Source organism: Vombatus ursinus, unplaced genomic scaffold, assembly GCF_900497805.2.
Source record: "Vombatus ursinus unplaced genomic scaffold, bare-nosed wombat genome assembly UNPS02014810.1, whole genome shotgun sequence".
Classification (NCBI taxonomy): domain Eukaryota; kingdom Metazoa; phylum Chordata; class Mammalia; order Diprotodontia; family Vombatidae; genus Vombatus; species Vombatus ursinus.
In genome coordinates this window covers 5,422,659-5,440,023 of record NW_020954588.1, presented here as the reverse complement: position 1 = coordinate 5,440,023, position 17,365 = coordinate 5,422,659, and the positions used below count along the sequence as shown (strand labels likewise).

Here is a 17,365-nt window from a genome sequence, read left to right as displayed (position 1 = left end):
GCAGCTGGGTGGTACAGTGGATAGAGTGGATGGAGTCAGGAAGACCTGAGTTCGAATCTGACTTAAGACACTTATTAGCTGTGTGACCCTAGGCAAGTCACTTCACCCTCCTTGCCTCAGTTTCCTCATCTGTAAAATGAGCTGGAGAAGGAAATGGTAAATCACGCCAATATCATTAACCCAAATGGGGTCACGAGGAGTTGGATAGGACTGAAATGACTGAAAAAAAACATACTAACTTACTTGTGTTTTCACACGTGGCGTTCCATCTCCCATCTCCATGGCCTTTACCCTGGCTGCCCCTGTGCTTAGGATGCTCTCCCTTCTTACCTCTACTTCTTGGCTTTCATAGCTTCTGTCGATACTCAGCTCAGGCCTTTCTCACTCACCCCTTTCCCCTGAGATAACTTTTAATGTATCCTTATATATAGACCTAGTTATTTACATGTTATCTCTCTTATTAGAATATGAGCTCCTTGAGGGTAGGAACTGTTTCCATTTTTGTATCCCAATTATTAAGCACTGTGCCTGACACATAGTTGCTTAAAGCTCTATATAAATATTAGCAATTGTTATTAATATTAAGAATCATTATTGTTAACTTGCTAAATGCCTATTAACTGACTGAGCTATAAACCAAAACCAGATAAGAGACCCTTATTCTTATGCATCTCATTAGAAAGCATTAGTCTACAGAGCTTCTGCAATTTTACATGCCAATTAGTTCTATTTTAGCTATTCCTTAGCTACCTCTGCTATTAATTTTAGCCTAGGGCCATAAACAGTCTCTCACACTTGGCAGCTAGTCATTATCTAACATCCAATCAGTAATAATAAAAAGTAATCTGGTCCACCTCACAGATATTTTTTCAAGTCCACATAGAGAGATAAGCTGTAACCATCGCCCTGGGAAGATAATTTTCCATCCTTATTAGTATTTGATGCCATCCATGTCCTGAGATAAATCAGAGTATTCTGGGCAGTTACCATAACAACTCAGGTATCTGAAAATTTGAGTCACTGTCACCCACATCCATTGCTTTGGGGTTTATCTCACATCTGTCAGGCTTTATTGAAAGAAAACACCTCAAGGATACTAGTCCTTGTAACAGCTTTACAGCCTGGCGCCCACTGGGCATTGTTTGCATTGAGAAACACAAGATTTTTCTCATTGGTAGCTAAAGTCTCGTAGGTGACAATAAATTTTAAAATTTTTTTTTAAAAGCTAACATGTATATAGCATTTTGAGGTTTGCAAAACATTTTACATGCTTTATCTCATTTAAACCCACATAGTAACTCTATGAGATGGGTCTGGAAGACATGACTCATAGGTGGTAATTATTCCAAATTCAAATAATGCAAAATTTGATTTAGTTCAAATTATAAAATGATACCAGGTCCCACTTAATGCTAACCAAAATTCAACTAATGCAACATGTGAGAGCTAGTTGAAGGTTTTAACATGCCATTCCACCATCAGTCTGCTCTTGCCTAATGTCATGTGTGGATATGATTCACTGCTGGGTACCATATTACCAATAAGTGTGTTATACTGGGTAGACTGAGGTCCTTTCCAACTCTAAATCTACGATCCCATTTCCTGTAATCTGAGTTAAAATTCCACCTCTGATCGTTAATATCTGTGTGATCTTGGGCAAGTCACAACTTTCATGGGCTCCAATTTCCTCATCCATGAAATGAGAGAGTTGGATTTAGATGGCTCCTCCTTTTAAGCCCGAGTTCTCTGAGCCTACAGTTAAGTGAAAGCTGTTTGGGATAAACAAAGTGCCAGATACATTTACAGGAGAGTATGTTAATGGCAAATGTGTTAGCCTGTCATCCAAATGCTTCCTGGGTCACACAAATGGGAAACATGTCCTAAGCACCAAACATACGTGTATTCTGGGTCATGTGCCCGCTGTGGGCTGATGAGGTCATCCCGTTCATCTCTCTGCCGATGCATCTTTTTTTTTTTCCCCATCCTGGGCTTTATCCAATGTAGTAAATGATTCATGCAGAGGCTCTCCCAGGATACCGCAAAACTGAAGACTTATGAGGATAATGGATGGAATGTGACATGGCAGATGCGACCACTTGGTGTAAATAAATTTTGCTCCATTTGAGACAAAGTGTTGAATTTATTCAAGCTAATTAGCTAAGCTGTCGGCCAAATTGAGCCAGGTTACTAAGCAGATTTTGAGAGCAAAAACAACTCATACAACATTTTTTCCTGACAGAGGAATGAGGCGGTGGTAATGTGGGAGCAATCCTTTAAAAACTGGGCCAGGAAGTTTTTCTTTTTGGGGGGTGTGGAGAGAATGTAGACAGTTTTCCTCATAGCAAAAGCAGTCTGGAATAAGCTGTTTAGGAGAAATACAGACAGATGATGGAAGATCCTGTATCCCAGTCTCCTTAGACAGGCCTGGAACACAGCACTAAGCAGTGTACCAAATGATCTCGGAAAATTCATATCCAATTGGAACAGTCTTATGAGTATAGAATGTGTATGTATGTATGTAAGTGTGTGTGTGTGTGTGTGTGTGTGTGTATCTATTTGTGAATCCATCTAAGAATCCTTAATTTCCCTCAAAGCTCATTTCAAGCATCATCTTCTTCATGAGGCCTTTCCTAAACCCCAACCTACTATTCTTTCCCTGCTCCCCCAAATTGCCTTCTATCTCCCCCCCCAAATATCAACATATGGACACGTTTCCCTTGGATAGAATGTTTCACTTGGGTCTTTGACTTCTCAGTACCTATCACATAGTAGGCTCTTTATAAATGCTTGTTGATTGATTGATTATGTGTATAGAGAGTGTGTATATATGTATGTACACATAAGATACTTACAAAATATCTGGGATTTCATTGGTGTAGGCATTCTTCACTGACACAGAAACCCTTTTGTGGTTTGTGAGCTGGCACAGCTAAAATACTTATCAGGTTCTTCTTCCCCTCCCCCTTTGGTGATAGCAGCTGGTGGCTACCATTTATACAGTGCCTACTATGTGCCAGGCACTGTGCTTTATAAATCGTCTTGCAAATATTATCTCGTTTGAGCTTAACAATAATCCTGGGAGGTAGGTGCTCTTACTATCCTCATTTTACAGATGATAAATGGAGGGGAAGTGACTTACCCAGAGTCACAAGGTAAATGTCTGAGGCTGGTCTTCCTGATGCCAGACCCAGTGCTCTATCCACTGTAGCACCTGGCTGATGACTTAACCAGGCTGGCTCTTGAATGACATGGTTGGTCACCAGGAGTATGATTAAAGCCTTTTTACCTTGGTAGACTTGAGCTTAGTGGAGCTTGAGCATCAGAGAAGGTTTAGGGTCATATCCACAACATCATGAGGTACTGGAAGAGAACTTGGAGGGAAGACCCTCTATATATACATGTCTGTATGTGGGGGTTGGTGGGGGGTAGTGTAGTTGTACATGTATAATAATAGTAACTGGTACTTATTTAATATTTTGCAGTTGACAAAGCACTTGCATATATTATCTGATTTAAGACTCATGAATATTATAGGAGGAAGGTACCGCAGACATTATTATCCCCAGTCTACAGATAAGAAAGTAGAAACTCAGAGAAGAGATATCCTCGCGTTTCCAGAGCTAGTAAATGTCAGAGGCAGATTTCAAACTCGTATTTTCCAGATGCTACATCCAGCATTATCCACTATGCCATGTGGCCACTCAACAAATGTATACATGACCATGCATGTGTAATGTTACATATGCAGATTATTTCCATGAAATGCAGAAATATTATGTGAAAATCCAAAAAAGGGTTGTCCGGCACTCCTATGGACAATTTCATCTAAATAAAGATAGGCCTGAAATACAAATATGTATCTGCTACCCTCATGCTATGGCTATTCTGAAAGTTTAGTGTGATTGTGCTGAATGTTGGACTGTAGCCTATACTTGTTTCCTGAAAGAATGTTGAAATACTTAGAAATCAAGTGAGTCATACTTCAGTTTCATCAGCCAGAAAAGAAGAGTTGTTTCTCTAAATGTATACCAGATCTTTTAAAACAATTCTTTGTGTACACTTAATTTAGGGAAAAAGCAATGTGGATCGTTCTGTAAACATCTCATAATTGTTATATTCACTCTCATCCATACGAATTGTTCAGTGGTAGCTTCTTACATAGTCCCATTTGCATATTTCTATGACTAGGAAGTTACAGTGGTCTATGCTATGTCAATTTCTTTCATTGGTCCACTTAGAGTATAAGCTTTGAAAGGTAGACGGCTGCATCACATTCACCAATATTTCATTGTAAAGCAGCATTGCACATAAGATTCTTTAAAAATCTCTAATAGAGTAATTTGGAACAGACCTCAGAACAGACCTAGTTTATTTCCCTTCTTCCTGGTCATATGGTTTCCAAGCCATTCAGGACACGTGGTAGTTAATCACCTTCTTGTCACTTCTCCAGGGAAAGAATGTCTTCAACTTCTCTTGGTAGTTTCTTTCTATGTCTGACAGTGCTCATAGTCATCAAATTTCTCTACACAGTGTTTTCAGTTGAGTCATTTTCCCCTCCACCCAGTCAAACCTCTCTTGAAATTGAAATCTTTTTACCTTCTTTTCCATTTTCAGAGGGGATGGAGAATAGTTGGTATCATCTTCCATACGATAGTCCTCTCTGCTCTCTGAAGAGATACGGAGGCAAAGGCATGGCTCTACAATGGACATATTTTCCCAACTGCTCTATCTCCCTAGTAAACTAAAAACTTATTGAGGGCAGGGTCAGTTTGTTTTTCTATCTCCAGTGCCTACCACAGTGCCTGTCACAGAGTAGGCATTTAATAGATGCTTACTGAACTGGGCTGGGTTGGAGGCCACAGATGCCACAGCTAGTGGACAACATGGCGGGGATTTTGAAAGCAGACAGAAAGGCCAATTCCCATCCACACCCAGTGTCCATTTCTAGTTGCCAGAAGTCCTGGTATCTGTGTAATTGCTTTGACAAGATGGTACCAAAGGAGAAAAAAATGAAAGGAGAAGCTATATGTAGAAAGCGAGAGGAAAGAGGACATTTTGGATACATCAGTGACGCTCCTTTTGTGCTATTTAGTGTTTGACCCTTAACAATTCTCTTGTCCCTACTAACTCATTTTAAGTTCTCTTAAACCCCATTTTTAGAGTTTATGATAATTATTGTTTATGGTGCTAATTTGGACCCTGTCCAAGGTATCCAGATCTCCTATCTCTAATGCTGACTGCCTATGTGTCTTCCAGTTGCTTCACCTGTAAGAAAGAGTTGAACTATGTGACCTTTGAGGTCCCTTTAAGCTATAATTCTTTAATTTCCTTTACCTGAAAGCTCCCAAATAGTTTACACTTTTTATAAACGCCTGACCTCTGCCTAGAGTTTAAATGATACCATTTTCTTGTACATAAAAGTCCTGTTGGTATAGGTTGCTATTCTTTAAAATAGTACATACTATAATAAATAATAAGGCCTAGTTTTTGGCTCTTGGAATATATTGAATATATTTACATAGTAATGAGGCAACTAGATAGTTCAGTGAATAGAATGCTGGGCTTGGAGTCAGGAAGATTTGAGTACAAATCCAGCCTCAGATGCTTACTAGATGTGTGACCCTGGGCAAGTCTTTTAACCTCTGTTTGCCTCACTTTCCTCAGCTGTAGAATGGGGATAATAACAGTACCTACCTTGCAGGGTTATTATGAGGATCAAATGAGATAATATTTGTAAAGCGCTTGGCATAGTGCCTGTAACATAGACACTATGTAAATGCTTATTGCTTTTCTGCCCAATGTTTAACATCTCGTACGGGTATCTCAAGTCTGAAGGTACCAGAGCTAGGGAGGAAGAGATAAAACTTCCCTGGGCTCCTCCATACCATGCTACAATCTGTTTGCGTACTTGTATCCTCAGATATCCAGTGGAGGTCTGGACCCATGGCGGAGAGCCTGAGCAACATGCCGCGCCACTCCCTCTACATCATCATCGGCGCCCTCTGCGTGGCCTTTGTCCTCATGCTCATCATCCTCATCGTGGGCATCTGCCGTATCAGCCGGATCGAATACCAGGGCTCGGCCAGGCCGGCCTACGAGGAGTTCTACAACTGCAGGAGCATCGACAGTGAATTCAGCAGCGCCATTGCCTCCATCCGCCATGCCAGGTGGGTGGGTGGGTTGGGAAGGCGGGTGGCTTTATATGCTTGGGGAAGTCATAGGAGGCAGCAGGGTACTGTGGAAAGAGGACCGACTCCAAAGTCAGAGGATTCGGACTCAATCAGTCTTATCTCTGATGTTTACTACCCACGTGACCGGTTAAATCATTTCACTTTCTGGGCCTCAGTTTCCTCATCTGTAAAATGAGGAGGTTGGGCTTGATGAGAAGGCCTCTGAGTTCCCTGCGAGCTCTGAAGCAATGATCCCATGGGACTTTATTAGTAAAGTACGTAACAAGATAAAAAATCTTCAGTGTAGCATCATGTCAAGGTTTTTAGAGACAATAGCATCTGTTGTTGCTGTTCAGTCATTTCTGTCACGTCTGACTCTTCGCGACCCCGTTTGGGGCTTTCTTGGCAGAGATACGGCAGTAATTGGCCATTCCCTTCTCCAGCTCATTTTACTGATGAGGAAACTGAGGCAAACAGGGTGAAATGACTTGCCCAGGGTCACACAGCTCGTAAGTGTCTGAGGCCAGATTTGAACTCCGGAAGATGCGGTTTCCTGCCTCCAAGCCCTACACTCTGTCACTATGGTGCCACCTAGCCACCCTCTTTATGTACTGTTACGATCTCCCCGTTTTCTGTGGGGAGTCAACAGGAGAGAGCAGGTCTGGCTTTGTGATACCATCAATGTGATGAACTGAAGAAGACAGAACTCTAATTGGATCACGGAAGGTCAGTGACTCACCTGTAGCTTATATAGTCTTAGAGAGCTGCCTGGAGGCATTGAGAGGTGAAGGGACTTGTCCAGGGTCACAAAATATCTGTTAGAGGTAGAATTTGAACTCAGGACTTCCTGGCTCAAGCTCAGCTTTTCTAGTCATGAAGCTATATACCCTTCCTCATTTAAATTAGACGTGCAGAAATAAGGTGTATAGATACTTGTTGTCAGTTCTGTTTAGAATCCAACAAACATTTAACAAACACTTACTAGGAGCTAAGCAGGTTCACTGGCCTGGAGGGGCTTAGTTTATCTCAGAGTAAGTGGGTTGTCCCTACCTCCTTTAGGAAGGCCCACTGGTGGCGGTGGGAATGAATCTTCTGGCAATAGAGTGAGAATGCCAGGGAGCCTCTGCTGCTGTTGGCACCAAGAAAGGTGTGTCCCAGGGCCTCCAAAGAAGGAAACAGAATCCCTTGTTTTCAGTCCCCAAACCAGTTGTCACGGGCTTCAAAGATCTATGTACATTTATGATGAACTCTTGAGGGCTAAACCTGCAACAGTTCCCAGCTCACTGAAGTCTGTTTTCACTTGGATACTGTTGATAGGGGAGGAAACAGAGTTTATCAGGGTCGGAATCTGGGACTGATTTTTAGAAAATCAAAACCGTTTGCAACAGAATGATGAAAAGACAAGCTCCTCATGTGAACCAAATGACTAAAATAAAACAATTGGATTTAAGACAATATTTTCCAGAATACCTGGAGCTGAGGAACATTGCACTTCTAGCAATTTCCTCAACAGTGTAATGTATTTTTCAGCAATTGAACCCTGACTGGGCCTCTAACCCATTGGTTCTGGGGCCTTTGGGTTTTCTCTTTCTTTTTTCCTCCAAGAAAAACATGTAAAGCCCTCTTGACTTAGACCTCTCTCTAACACAAATGCCCAAATGAAGGAATTATACCTCCAGCTTTTAGCCTTCAAGTTACATTGAGATCAAATTGATGGAAATATTTCAGCAGTCAAGCAGAACGAGAGTTCAGTGAGTCACTTGGATAAAACAGAGCAAAGATAGAATGTTTTACTCATCAGAGCCAAAGGTCTTTTTTAAAATGTTTAGTAGGGACTGAAGGAAGCCTTTGGCAACCATGATGACAACTGTGATGTCAAATCCATTGTGCCTTGGGGAGGGGATGAGGAAGTGAGAAGATCACCTCTGGACAGGTTAACAACTGACCCCCTTTGACTCACATTTGCCATCTCACTGCCAATCAATACAGTTTCCACTTGTTTTGCCTATTGTATCTCAGGATAGCATGAGCAGGGTTTCCCCTCCCCTCCTCTATCCTTCTTTCCCCCTCTTTTCTCTCCTCTCTCTTTCCTTTTATCTTCTCTCATCTCCTCTTCTCTTCTCTCTTCCTCTCTTCTATCGTTCTTTCCTCTTCTCTCCCCTCCCCTCTCTCCTGTTTCTCTCTCCTCTCTTTTCTCTACTCCCTTCCTTTTTATCTCCTCACCTCCTTTCTCTTTTCCTCCCCTCCACTATCATTCTTTCCTTTCCTTTTCCCTTTCTTTTCTCCTCTTCTCTCTTCCTCTTCCTTCCTTCTTTCCCTTGAAAAGTTGATAACAGATCAGGAGAGAAATAAGACCTTGGTAGCAACGGGTTGATTGAATGACAGGATTTAGAACAAGAAAGTTCCATAAAGATCATCTATTCTAAATCCCTCTTTCTTCAGATGAAGAAACCAGGGTCCAGGAAAGCAAATTGACTTACCTAGGGTCTCATGAGAGTGACAGAGATTGAGAAAATGCTTAGTCTGGGCTTTGATTAAAGGACAAGTTAGGGAATTCACTTTGATGTTTTGCTGACTGTTCTTTGACCCACTAGTTCAAGGGACCTGAACTTTAGGAGATGAAGAGGCACTGTCCTTCATATCTATAGAGATGATGCCATTGACATGTTGCTGTCATGGTCTATTTTGAGGGCTGTTCCCCCAGTGGGGAGGGTGGGTTTGCAACAATTCACCCTCCCCACTCTCCCCAGATAAACGTTCACAATTAAATCAGGGGTTCTTAACCTGAGGGCCTTGTATTTTTTTTAATAGCTAATCGTATTTCACAATGTAATTGGTTTCCTTTGTGACTCTACATATTTTACGAATTTAAAAACATTATTCTGAGAATGAGTCCATAGTCTTTATCAGATTATGAAAGGGGTCCAAGACCCAACAAACGTGAAGAACCCTTGGACTGAGTAAAGGCACATTCATTCACTCAATTTATTGAAGAAACATGTATCAAAGAGTAAGCACTGACCGTAGACTCAGGAGACATGGTTCATATCCCTACTGATATATAGTGTATGTGTGATTTCAGTCAGGTTACATAATAACAATAGTAATAATAATAGTAGTAATTATTATTAGTATTATTATTATTAAACTATACTAAGTGCCTCACAAGTATCTCATCTGATCCTCACAATGATCCTGGGAAATAAGTGCTATAATTATTACCATTTCACAGTTGAAAAAATTTAATCTCTATGGGCTTTATTTTCCTCAGCTGTAAAATGGGGATAATAATACATTACCTATCTCACAGAGTTATTCCGAGGAAAGTGCCTTATAAAACTAAGCATCCTCTCTCTAAATATGAGCCACGTGTAGGGTACTTTGCAAGATTCTAGAAAAGGTTGGGTGCATGTTTATCTTAGTATGCATTATTAATATAGAATAACAGACTAATACAAGTAAGCAAAGGTTTAAAACTCTTTAAATACCTTCTATGGGGCAACTAGGTGGCACAGAGGATAGCATGCTTGGCCTGGAGTCAGGGAGACTCATCTTCCTGAGTTCAAATCTGGCCTCAGACGCTTACTAGCTGTGTGACTCTGGGCAAGTCACTTCACCTCGTTTGCCTCAGTTTCCTCATCTGTCAAATGAACTGGAGAAGGAAATGGCAAACCACTCTAATATCATTGGCAAGAAACCCCAAATGAGGGCCAGACATGACTGAAATGAATGATCAACAGCACAAATACCTTTTACATCTTAAATATTCTCTGGGATTCCTCAAGCTGAGAGAACATATAAAGTTCAACTTAACATTTTTTCCCTGCTACTTAGGTTATTGGTTTATCACTCAGTTTGGGTGATTATACCCAAACAGAGTCAGATTCACTTATCTGCTAGCATAATACTGGTCTGGCAGTCTCTCATATTTTAAAAAAGCTTTAAAAATTATCATTGAATGTTCTCGAATGTAATGAAAACAGGCCCAGCTTGCTCACACCAATGCTGTTTTGCTAACTCCTAAGACCTTTATTTTGCTTGGTAACTATCTGGCATCATGCCTTCTACCTCCTGGAGAGGGGCCATCTGGAATGAATTGGCATATGTCATCAATGTGCATTTCCAAAGGCAAATAGTTTTCAAGAATGTTGTTCAGGGTGGGGGTTCAGCTGGCTGACCTCTGAGGGCTTTTCCCATTCTAAGATTGTAGGATTCTAGGAAAGCACGATATTCTCTTTCCCTACCTCTCTTCATCAAAAGTTGACATTCTCTGACTGATGCCAAAGCTGTAGAAAGAGACAGGGCAAGGAATAGAGCCAGGATTGGTCCATGGTGAATAAACTCATTACATTTCTGGATAACCTGATCTAGGAAATATCTTTTAAAATTAAAAACATATATTAAAATAAAAGTTTTCATAATTGTTACTTGAATATGTCAACTGGTATTAAAGGTTGTAAAGGAGAGGCTAGTTAATTTTTTAAATTGAGGTTTTAAGTCATTGTAGTAAATGTAAAATGAGAAAGTGTAGTGAATAGAAAATAAGCTAATTTCTCTGAATATTTATGGAGCTTAATAAAGAAAAGAGAAATCAATATGAGCTTTCTCAAAATCCACCATACCATGTCTGAAAGCTTTGCAAAGAATGAATGCAAAAACTGCATGAATTTGGACCCAGTCGATCTTAATTCAACATTTATTTATTGCCTGCTTTATTCATGGTCTTAATCGATACTGAGGAGTTCAAAGATAAAACCAAAACAAGTCCATGTCTCCTCTAGGAGCTTTTATATTCTACTGAGGTTGGGGGAGGGGATACAACTCATAGCTTAAGAAAATATAAAAATAACTTCAGGAGGAAAAGATCATTAAGAACAAGGGGTATGGGGGCAGCTAGATGGTACAGTGGATAGAGCACCGGGCCTGGATTCAAGAAGACCTGAGTTCAAATCTGGCCTCAGACACTTGACACTTACTAGCTGTGTGACTCTGGGCAAGTCACTTCATCCCATCTGCCTCGGGGAAAAAAAAAAGAACTAGGGGCATCCAAAAAAAATTTGGTCCCTGAGTAGAGTCATGAATGAATAGATAAAGAGGGAGTGTGAGCTTGAAGCAGTAGCTTACCATTTCTGGGCCTGTTTCTTCAGCTGAAAAATGAATGCATTGGACTAGATGAGTGGGAAGATGTTTCCTTCTAGGGCTGACATTGCATGTTCTAAGGTCTCTCCTAGGGATGGAATTTTAGGATTCTATCATCTGGGCACAGAATAGGTCCTTTATAAATATATACTCGTGATTACAGAGAATCATTTATCTAGGCCTTAATCTAGACATAGAAGAGACCTCAGAGGCCATCTTAGTCCAAACCCCTCTTTTTGGATTTTTGAGGAAACTGACGCCAAGAGAAGAAAAGTGACTCATCCAAAGTCACGCAGTTGGCAAGCCTCAAAGACAGGATTTGAACTCAAGTCGTCTTACTCTAGACCCTGGGTTTTTCCCCCCGCTGGATTACATTTTCCCTTGAACTCTATATGAAAGAAAATATCTGTCCTTTGTATAATGATACTATTACCCCACACTTCTATAGCACAGTGCCCAGAACATAGTTAACTCTTAATGAATGCTTATTGACTTTGGCCCAGTACATTCTTTGTAACCCTGTGAAGTTCAAGGATTATTATCTCCATACTTTTTTTTTTATTCTCATGTATCTAAACACAATACCCAGTATTTGGGTTCTTTTGTTAACTTACCAATGATGTATCGAGGAGTCGCAAATCTTGACATTACATTGAACTCTTCATCCTCCCTCACCTCACATACCCAATCCATTGCCAAATCATGCCATCTCTTCCTTTAAAGCATCTCTCTTCCTTCTCTCCACTCACATAGCCACCACCTTAGTTAAGGCTCTCATTACCTCTTGCCTAGATTCTTTTATTTCAGCAGCCTCCTAATTCATTTCACTGCTTCAAGTTTCTCACCACTGTAGTTCATTCTACATACTACGGCTAAAACAGTTTTTCTTAAACACCAATCTAACCATATGATCCCCCCAGCTCTAGTGACTTCCTATTGCCTCTGGGATAAAGTATAAACTCTGCTTTTTGACTTTTAAAAGCTTTACAGAATCTGGCTCCAATCTATCCTCCCAGTTTTACTGAACATTATTGCCTGTCTTACCTTCTGTGATTCAAACTGGCCTTTTCCCTGCTACTTATTCCCAAAGATCCATTTCTCCATTTTCCATCTTCTTGCCTTTGGACTGGTCATCCTACGTGCCTGGAATGCACTTCCTCCTCACCTCTCCTCATAGAGTCTGTCTCTTCCTTTAAGAGGCAACTTAGGTGCCATTTTCTTCATGAAATCTTTCTTGAGCCCATCACTATTAATGCCCATCCTCCCAAACTACCTTATATTAAATTTGTATATTTGTGCATTTACTAACTTTATATTTAAACTATGCATATGTATTTGTGTGTGTGTGTATATATACATATATACGTATATGTGTGTATGTACTTGTCTCCCCCATTAAAATATAAATTCCTTGTGAGTAGGGATTATTTTATTCTTTGTACTGGGATCCCTAGTGACTAACATAGGCCCCACATATAGGAGACATTAAAAAAAATTTAAAAAATAAACAAAACTTGTTGATTGGTCCTGAAATATTTTAGAAGCTCTGTTCATTTCTTTAAAAAAATTAAAAAGAAATTGTTTATCATTGGCTGGTTGGTTAATTGACCTAATGGGACACAATCTTTGTTTAACCAGAATTCTATTTTCCTTTTGTGTTTCAGGTTTGGAAAGAAATCCCGACCTACTATGTATGATGCAACTCCCATTGCTTATGAGGATTACAGTCCTGATGACAAACCCTTGGTCACACTGATTAAAACGAAAGATTTGTAATCGACTGTATCTTTTTTGGATTATTTTTCAAAAAGATGAGATACGACACTAATTTAAATATTTTTAAGAGTAAAGAAATCCTAAGAAATTTAAATTGTTAGCTGCTCAAGAATTTTCTGTAGAATATTTAAGAACTAATTTTCTGCAGCCTTTAGTTTGAAGAAATATTTTAAAACCGAATTTGTGAAGTTCATAGACTACATTTTAATGTACTTTCAGCTCTCTAAACCATAGGCTTCTAATAGTGTGTGCTCTTTTCATGGTAGACACTATTATGACACCCAGATTAATTTCTGTGCTTGTTACAGAATAAGTCTAATGGAGAAGAAGTTTCTATTTGACATTAAAGTGCCGGCTTTCTGAGTAGAGTTAGGAAAAAAAACGTAAAGCATAGTCTGATGCATAATACAGTATATCCATATCTTAAAAGAAGTCTAAGATGTGTGTGTGTCGTGAAAAAGAAACTAGTTACATTAATTATTCCTCACCTGAATGAATTAGCTTTTTGCCTTATTCTGTGCATGGGTAGAGATCCTATTTCTGCATTATTTGGTTGAATCTTGTGGAAGCATACTTCGGAGTTCAGTGTTTGTCAGGTTCTGTTTTGTTTTGGTAATAGTCTTCAAGGTAGGCCACCTTCACAGAACAAACAAACGAACATACAAACAAACTACAAGTTCAGTGAGTACCTGGGAAGGCCAATTTGGTGATGGTGTTGATCCTATATTTTTCTTTGAAAAGTCCAAGTTTTTCTATTGTGAGTAAATTAAATCTGTGTTTTAAGTTGTTTGCTCTTAAGAGCTTGCAAATGTACGAGAGAACCGGCTCTTTGAATAGTGTGTGTTTCTCCTTGAATATCTTATTTATACCCAAGACCCTTTTTTTGTGGCTGTATTTGAATGCTGTGTGCTTCTTCAAGTTCTTGCTGATTTCAAAGGATATTAAATAAATGTTATCATATCAGTGGTGCCATGGACTCTTTCATTTGAAAAAACTGCTTTGTTTCTGGGTTTGAGACAGTGAATTTTCTCTAGGGGATGTAAAACTGCAGGACGTCTGAATTGGGAACTGAACCCGGGTCTTCCTGATTTCAAGTCCAGCTCTCTCTCTATTAAGCCATGTTAATAAACCTCTAATTGATGCAAAGCAGAAACCCCCAACCTGATTATTCAATGATACTGGGCAATGAATGGGTTGGGGTGAAGTTTTTATTTGGGTCAAGAATAGCATCTAGTGGAATCAAACATACATCTGGGTGAAGTTAGAATGGTTTTCTGGACATCTAGAGAAGTCTGTGGGAAAAATACACACAGTGCAACTCAAACATTCCTTCTCTCTCTCTCTCTCTCTCTCTCTCTCTGTCTGTCTGTCTGTCTCTCACAATCTGTTGATTTCTTTTGTTTTCTATTATACAGTTATCTCTCATTATGTCCCCCAGGATTTTCTCTTGTACCAAAGAGCCATAACCAGTATAGTGACCACAGCTAACAGCGTGTTTCCATTTTTCTGAAATTCTGTGTCTCAACTCCACCAACTCAGGTGGAGAGGATGGAGGTGTGGTTCATCCTTTGACCTCTGTAGCAAAATTATTTCTTCAGTTTTCCAACCTTGTTCAGAACCATGTTGATAATGCTGTATCTCTAGTGATAGAGCATGCCCATACATGTGGGTATATATTTATACACATATATATCTTCATATGTATATCTATGTGCGTATTCACATTATTCCCCTTTCCACATACTCTAATCCAATACCATTGGCCCCCTTGCCTTTCCTTGCACAAGACACTCCATCTCCCAGGTCTGGGAGTTTTCATCTGCCTGGAATGCCTATGTGCCTCCTGGCTTCCCAACATCTGCAAGAAGCCACTCCCAGCCCTCCTTAGTGCCATCCTTCTGACACTGCTCTTAATTTGGTCTCTATGTACCCTTTTTGTGTATTGTTCCCCCCCCATTAGACTGTGAGCTCCATGATTTGTATTCTTAGCACTTAGCACAGTGCCTGGCACATAGTAAGCATTTAATAAATGTGAGTTGACTGACTGTATATAAATATGCACACATATATTTTAGAGTACTTTAGAGTATTTTAGTATACATATACATATACCAAACATGCTATGTATCTATATATATAGTATGTTAGTCATATATGCAATAGCACAGAGTCATATACATGTGTGATTATGTGTATGTGTTCATGCATACATGTGCACATATACATATATTCATGTATACATACACCTATCCCACATACACATGTGCGTGCAAATATATACACACTACCAGATGAAAAAGCTTTTTTTTTTTTTTTTTACTAATGTAGGTCAGCATCTTGTCTGCCTAGAGCATGGATGTCACACAGCTAGGATGTGTCAGAAGTGGGACTTGAGCCCAGAGCCTTCCCAGCTTTGAGGCCAGCTCGCTATGCACCGTACCACACTACCTTTCCTATATCTGTATATTCAGAATAAATATAAAGAAAATAAATACATTCAAATATAAGAGTTAAGTATAGGGAAGCCAGGGGCACTAAAAGGTGGGCAACCAGGAAAGACTTCCTGTCAAAGGTGATGCCTAAGCTTCATCTTGCAGGAAGAGGGGGGTCCTATGAGGTGGGAGTGAGGAAGGATTGTGCTCCAGGCATGAGGAATAGCCAGGAAAAGGCCACAGAGAAGTGAGATGGCTCTCTGTCTGGTTTTCTAAGTCAATATGAACCCACAGGGATCTGTTCCTATTTGAGTCTGATACCCCTGGACTAGAGGAACTCTAAGACAAGTTTGTCCTATGATCCTAGTAGTAAATTAAATTCGTTTAAACAGCCATATATGAAATGCCAGGCAGGCTAAAGACCCTGCTGATGCTGGTGAAAAAAAGATGAAAACCAACATAGTGTCTGCCCTCAAGATGCTTACATTCTACTAGAGAGAACAAAGGCAAAGTTAGATAGTATGATCTATATTAGTGCTGAGGGACAGTGAGTGAATGAATGACCAAAGTGGGTTTAGAAATGGAATGAGGGTGATGAATGCAGTGGTGCAGTGGACAGAGAACTTTGGAGACCTAGATTGCAACACAACTCTCCTACTGATTACTGTGTGATGTTCCTTGGGCAATTCACATAACTTTTCTGGACCTCACTTTCCTCATCTGCAAAGTGAGGTGGTTGGTGTCAAACTGGTAGATCCCTTATTTAGTTATCTACATGGCACAGGATAAGGTACTGAATGTGGGGTGAGGAAGACCTGAGTTCAAATCCAACCTCAGACACTTACTAGCTGTGTGACCTTGGGTACATCATTTAACTTCTGTCTGCCTCAGTTTCCTCAAATGGGGATATAATAGCACCTACCTCCCAGGGTTGTTTTGAGGATCAAATGAGACAATATTTATAAAGTGCTTAGAACAGTACCTGGAGCATAATAGGTACTTAAAAAATGCATATTTCCTTCCTTCCTTCTTTCCCTTCTAGCTCTGTGATTCTGTGGTAATCAGGAGCTTCTCAGCCCCACCATGAAAAAGGTAATGCCTCTGGACTGAGGAGAAATCAGATGCAATCCTCTTGTCATGAAGGTGGGCATTTCCCATCGCCCATGGGTGGTAGCTGGAGTACTTGCAGTATGTGGGGGCTATTCTGAAGTGTGATTCACTAGCATTTAACTGTTTTCAATTACAATTTTAGGAAGAGATCCAAAAATACCCTGCTGCTTTTGGAACTATGTATGGGCCAAAGCTGAACACGTTTCTGGATTGAATCAATATTTTTGTAATGGGTTTTTGTGAGGGTAAATTTCCATGCTCCTTTCCGTTTTAATGTGCAGGTTAAAATTTAACCCTCAGTTATATTACTGGTCTACAGATGGGCAAATATCTTTGGTTCTTCTTTACTTAAAACCAATCAGTCTGATACCTCCGGTTGTCAAGGACCATGCTTACAATGTAAAAATCCTTTTCTTCTTAGTCAATGAGCATTTATTCAGTTTCCACTGTGTGTCAGGTGCAGTGCTAAGCATTGAGGATTAAAAAAAAAAGGCTAAAGACAGTCCCTGCCCTCAAGTGGCTCACAATCTAACCAGGGAGATAACTGGCAAACAACTGTGTACAAACAATAAAGTCATTGAGATAAAGGCTACCTTGTCAATGTTTTTGGTTAATCAGATGCTTTCCAAGACACACAATTTTTCATTACCATTTGAGATTCAGATTTCTTGATCTTCCTGTCTCAACAATTAGCACTGATTCTAGTCTCCAGAGAAGGTGACCCCTAGGTGTTAGAGA

At 40.0% G+C, this 17,365-nt stretch overlaps 1 protein-coding gene across 1 annotated transcript in view; it reads left to right on the top strand.

Annotated features, from left to right (window-relative positions):
• Positions 1-14,048, top strand: part of DNER (delta/notch like EGF repeat containing) — a 344,569-nt gene extending 330,521 nt beyond the window's left edge. The window contains exons 12-13 of the mRNA XM_027876054.1: positions 5,921-6,167; positions 12,974-14,048. Of these exons, the coding sequence (XP_027731855.1) occupies positions 5,921-6,167; positions 12,974-13,085 (359 nt within the window). The 3' untranslated portion in view covers positions 13,086-14,048. The remainder of the gene's footprint in view (positions 1-5,920; positions 6,168-12,973) is intronic.
• The last annotated feature ends 3,317 nt before the right edge of the window (positions 14,049-17,365 follow it).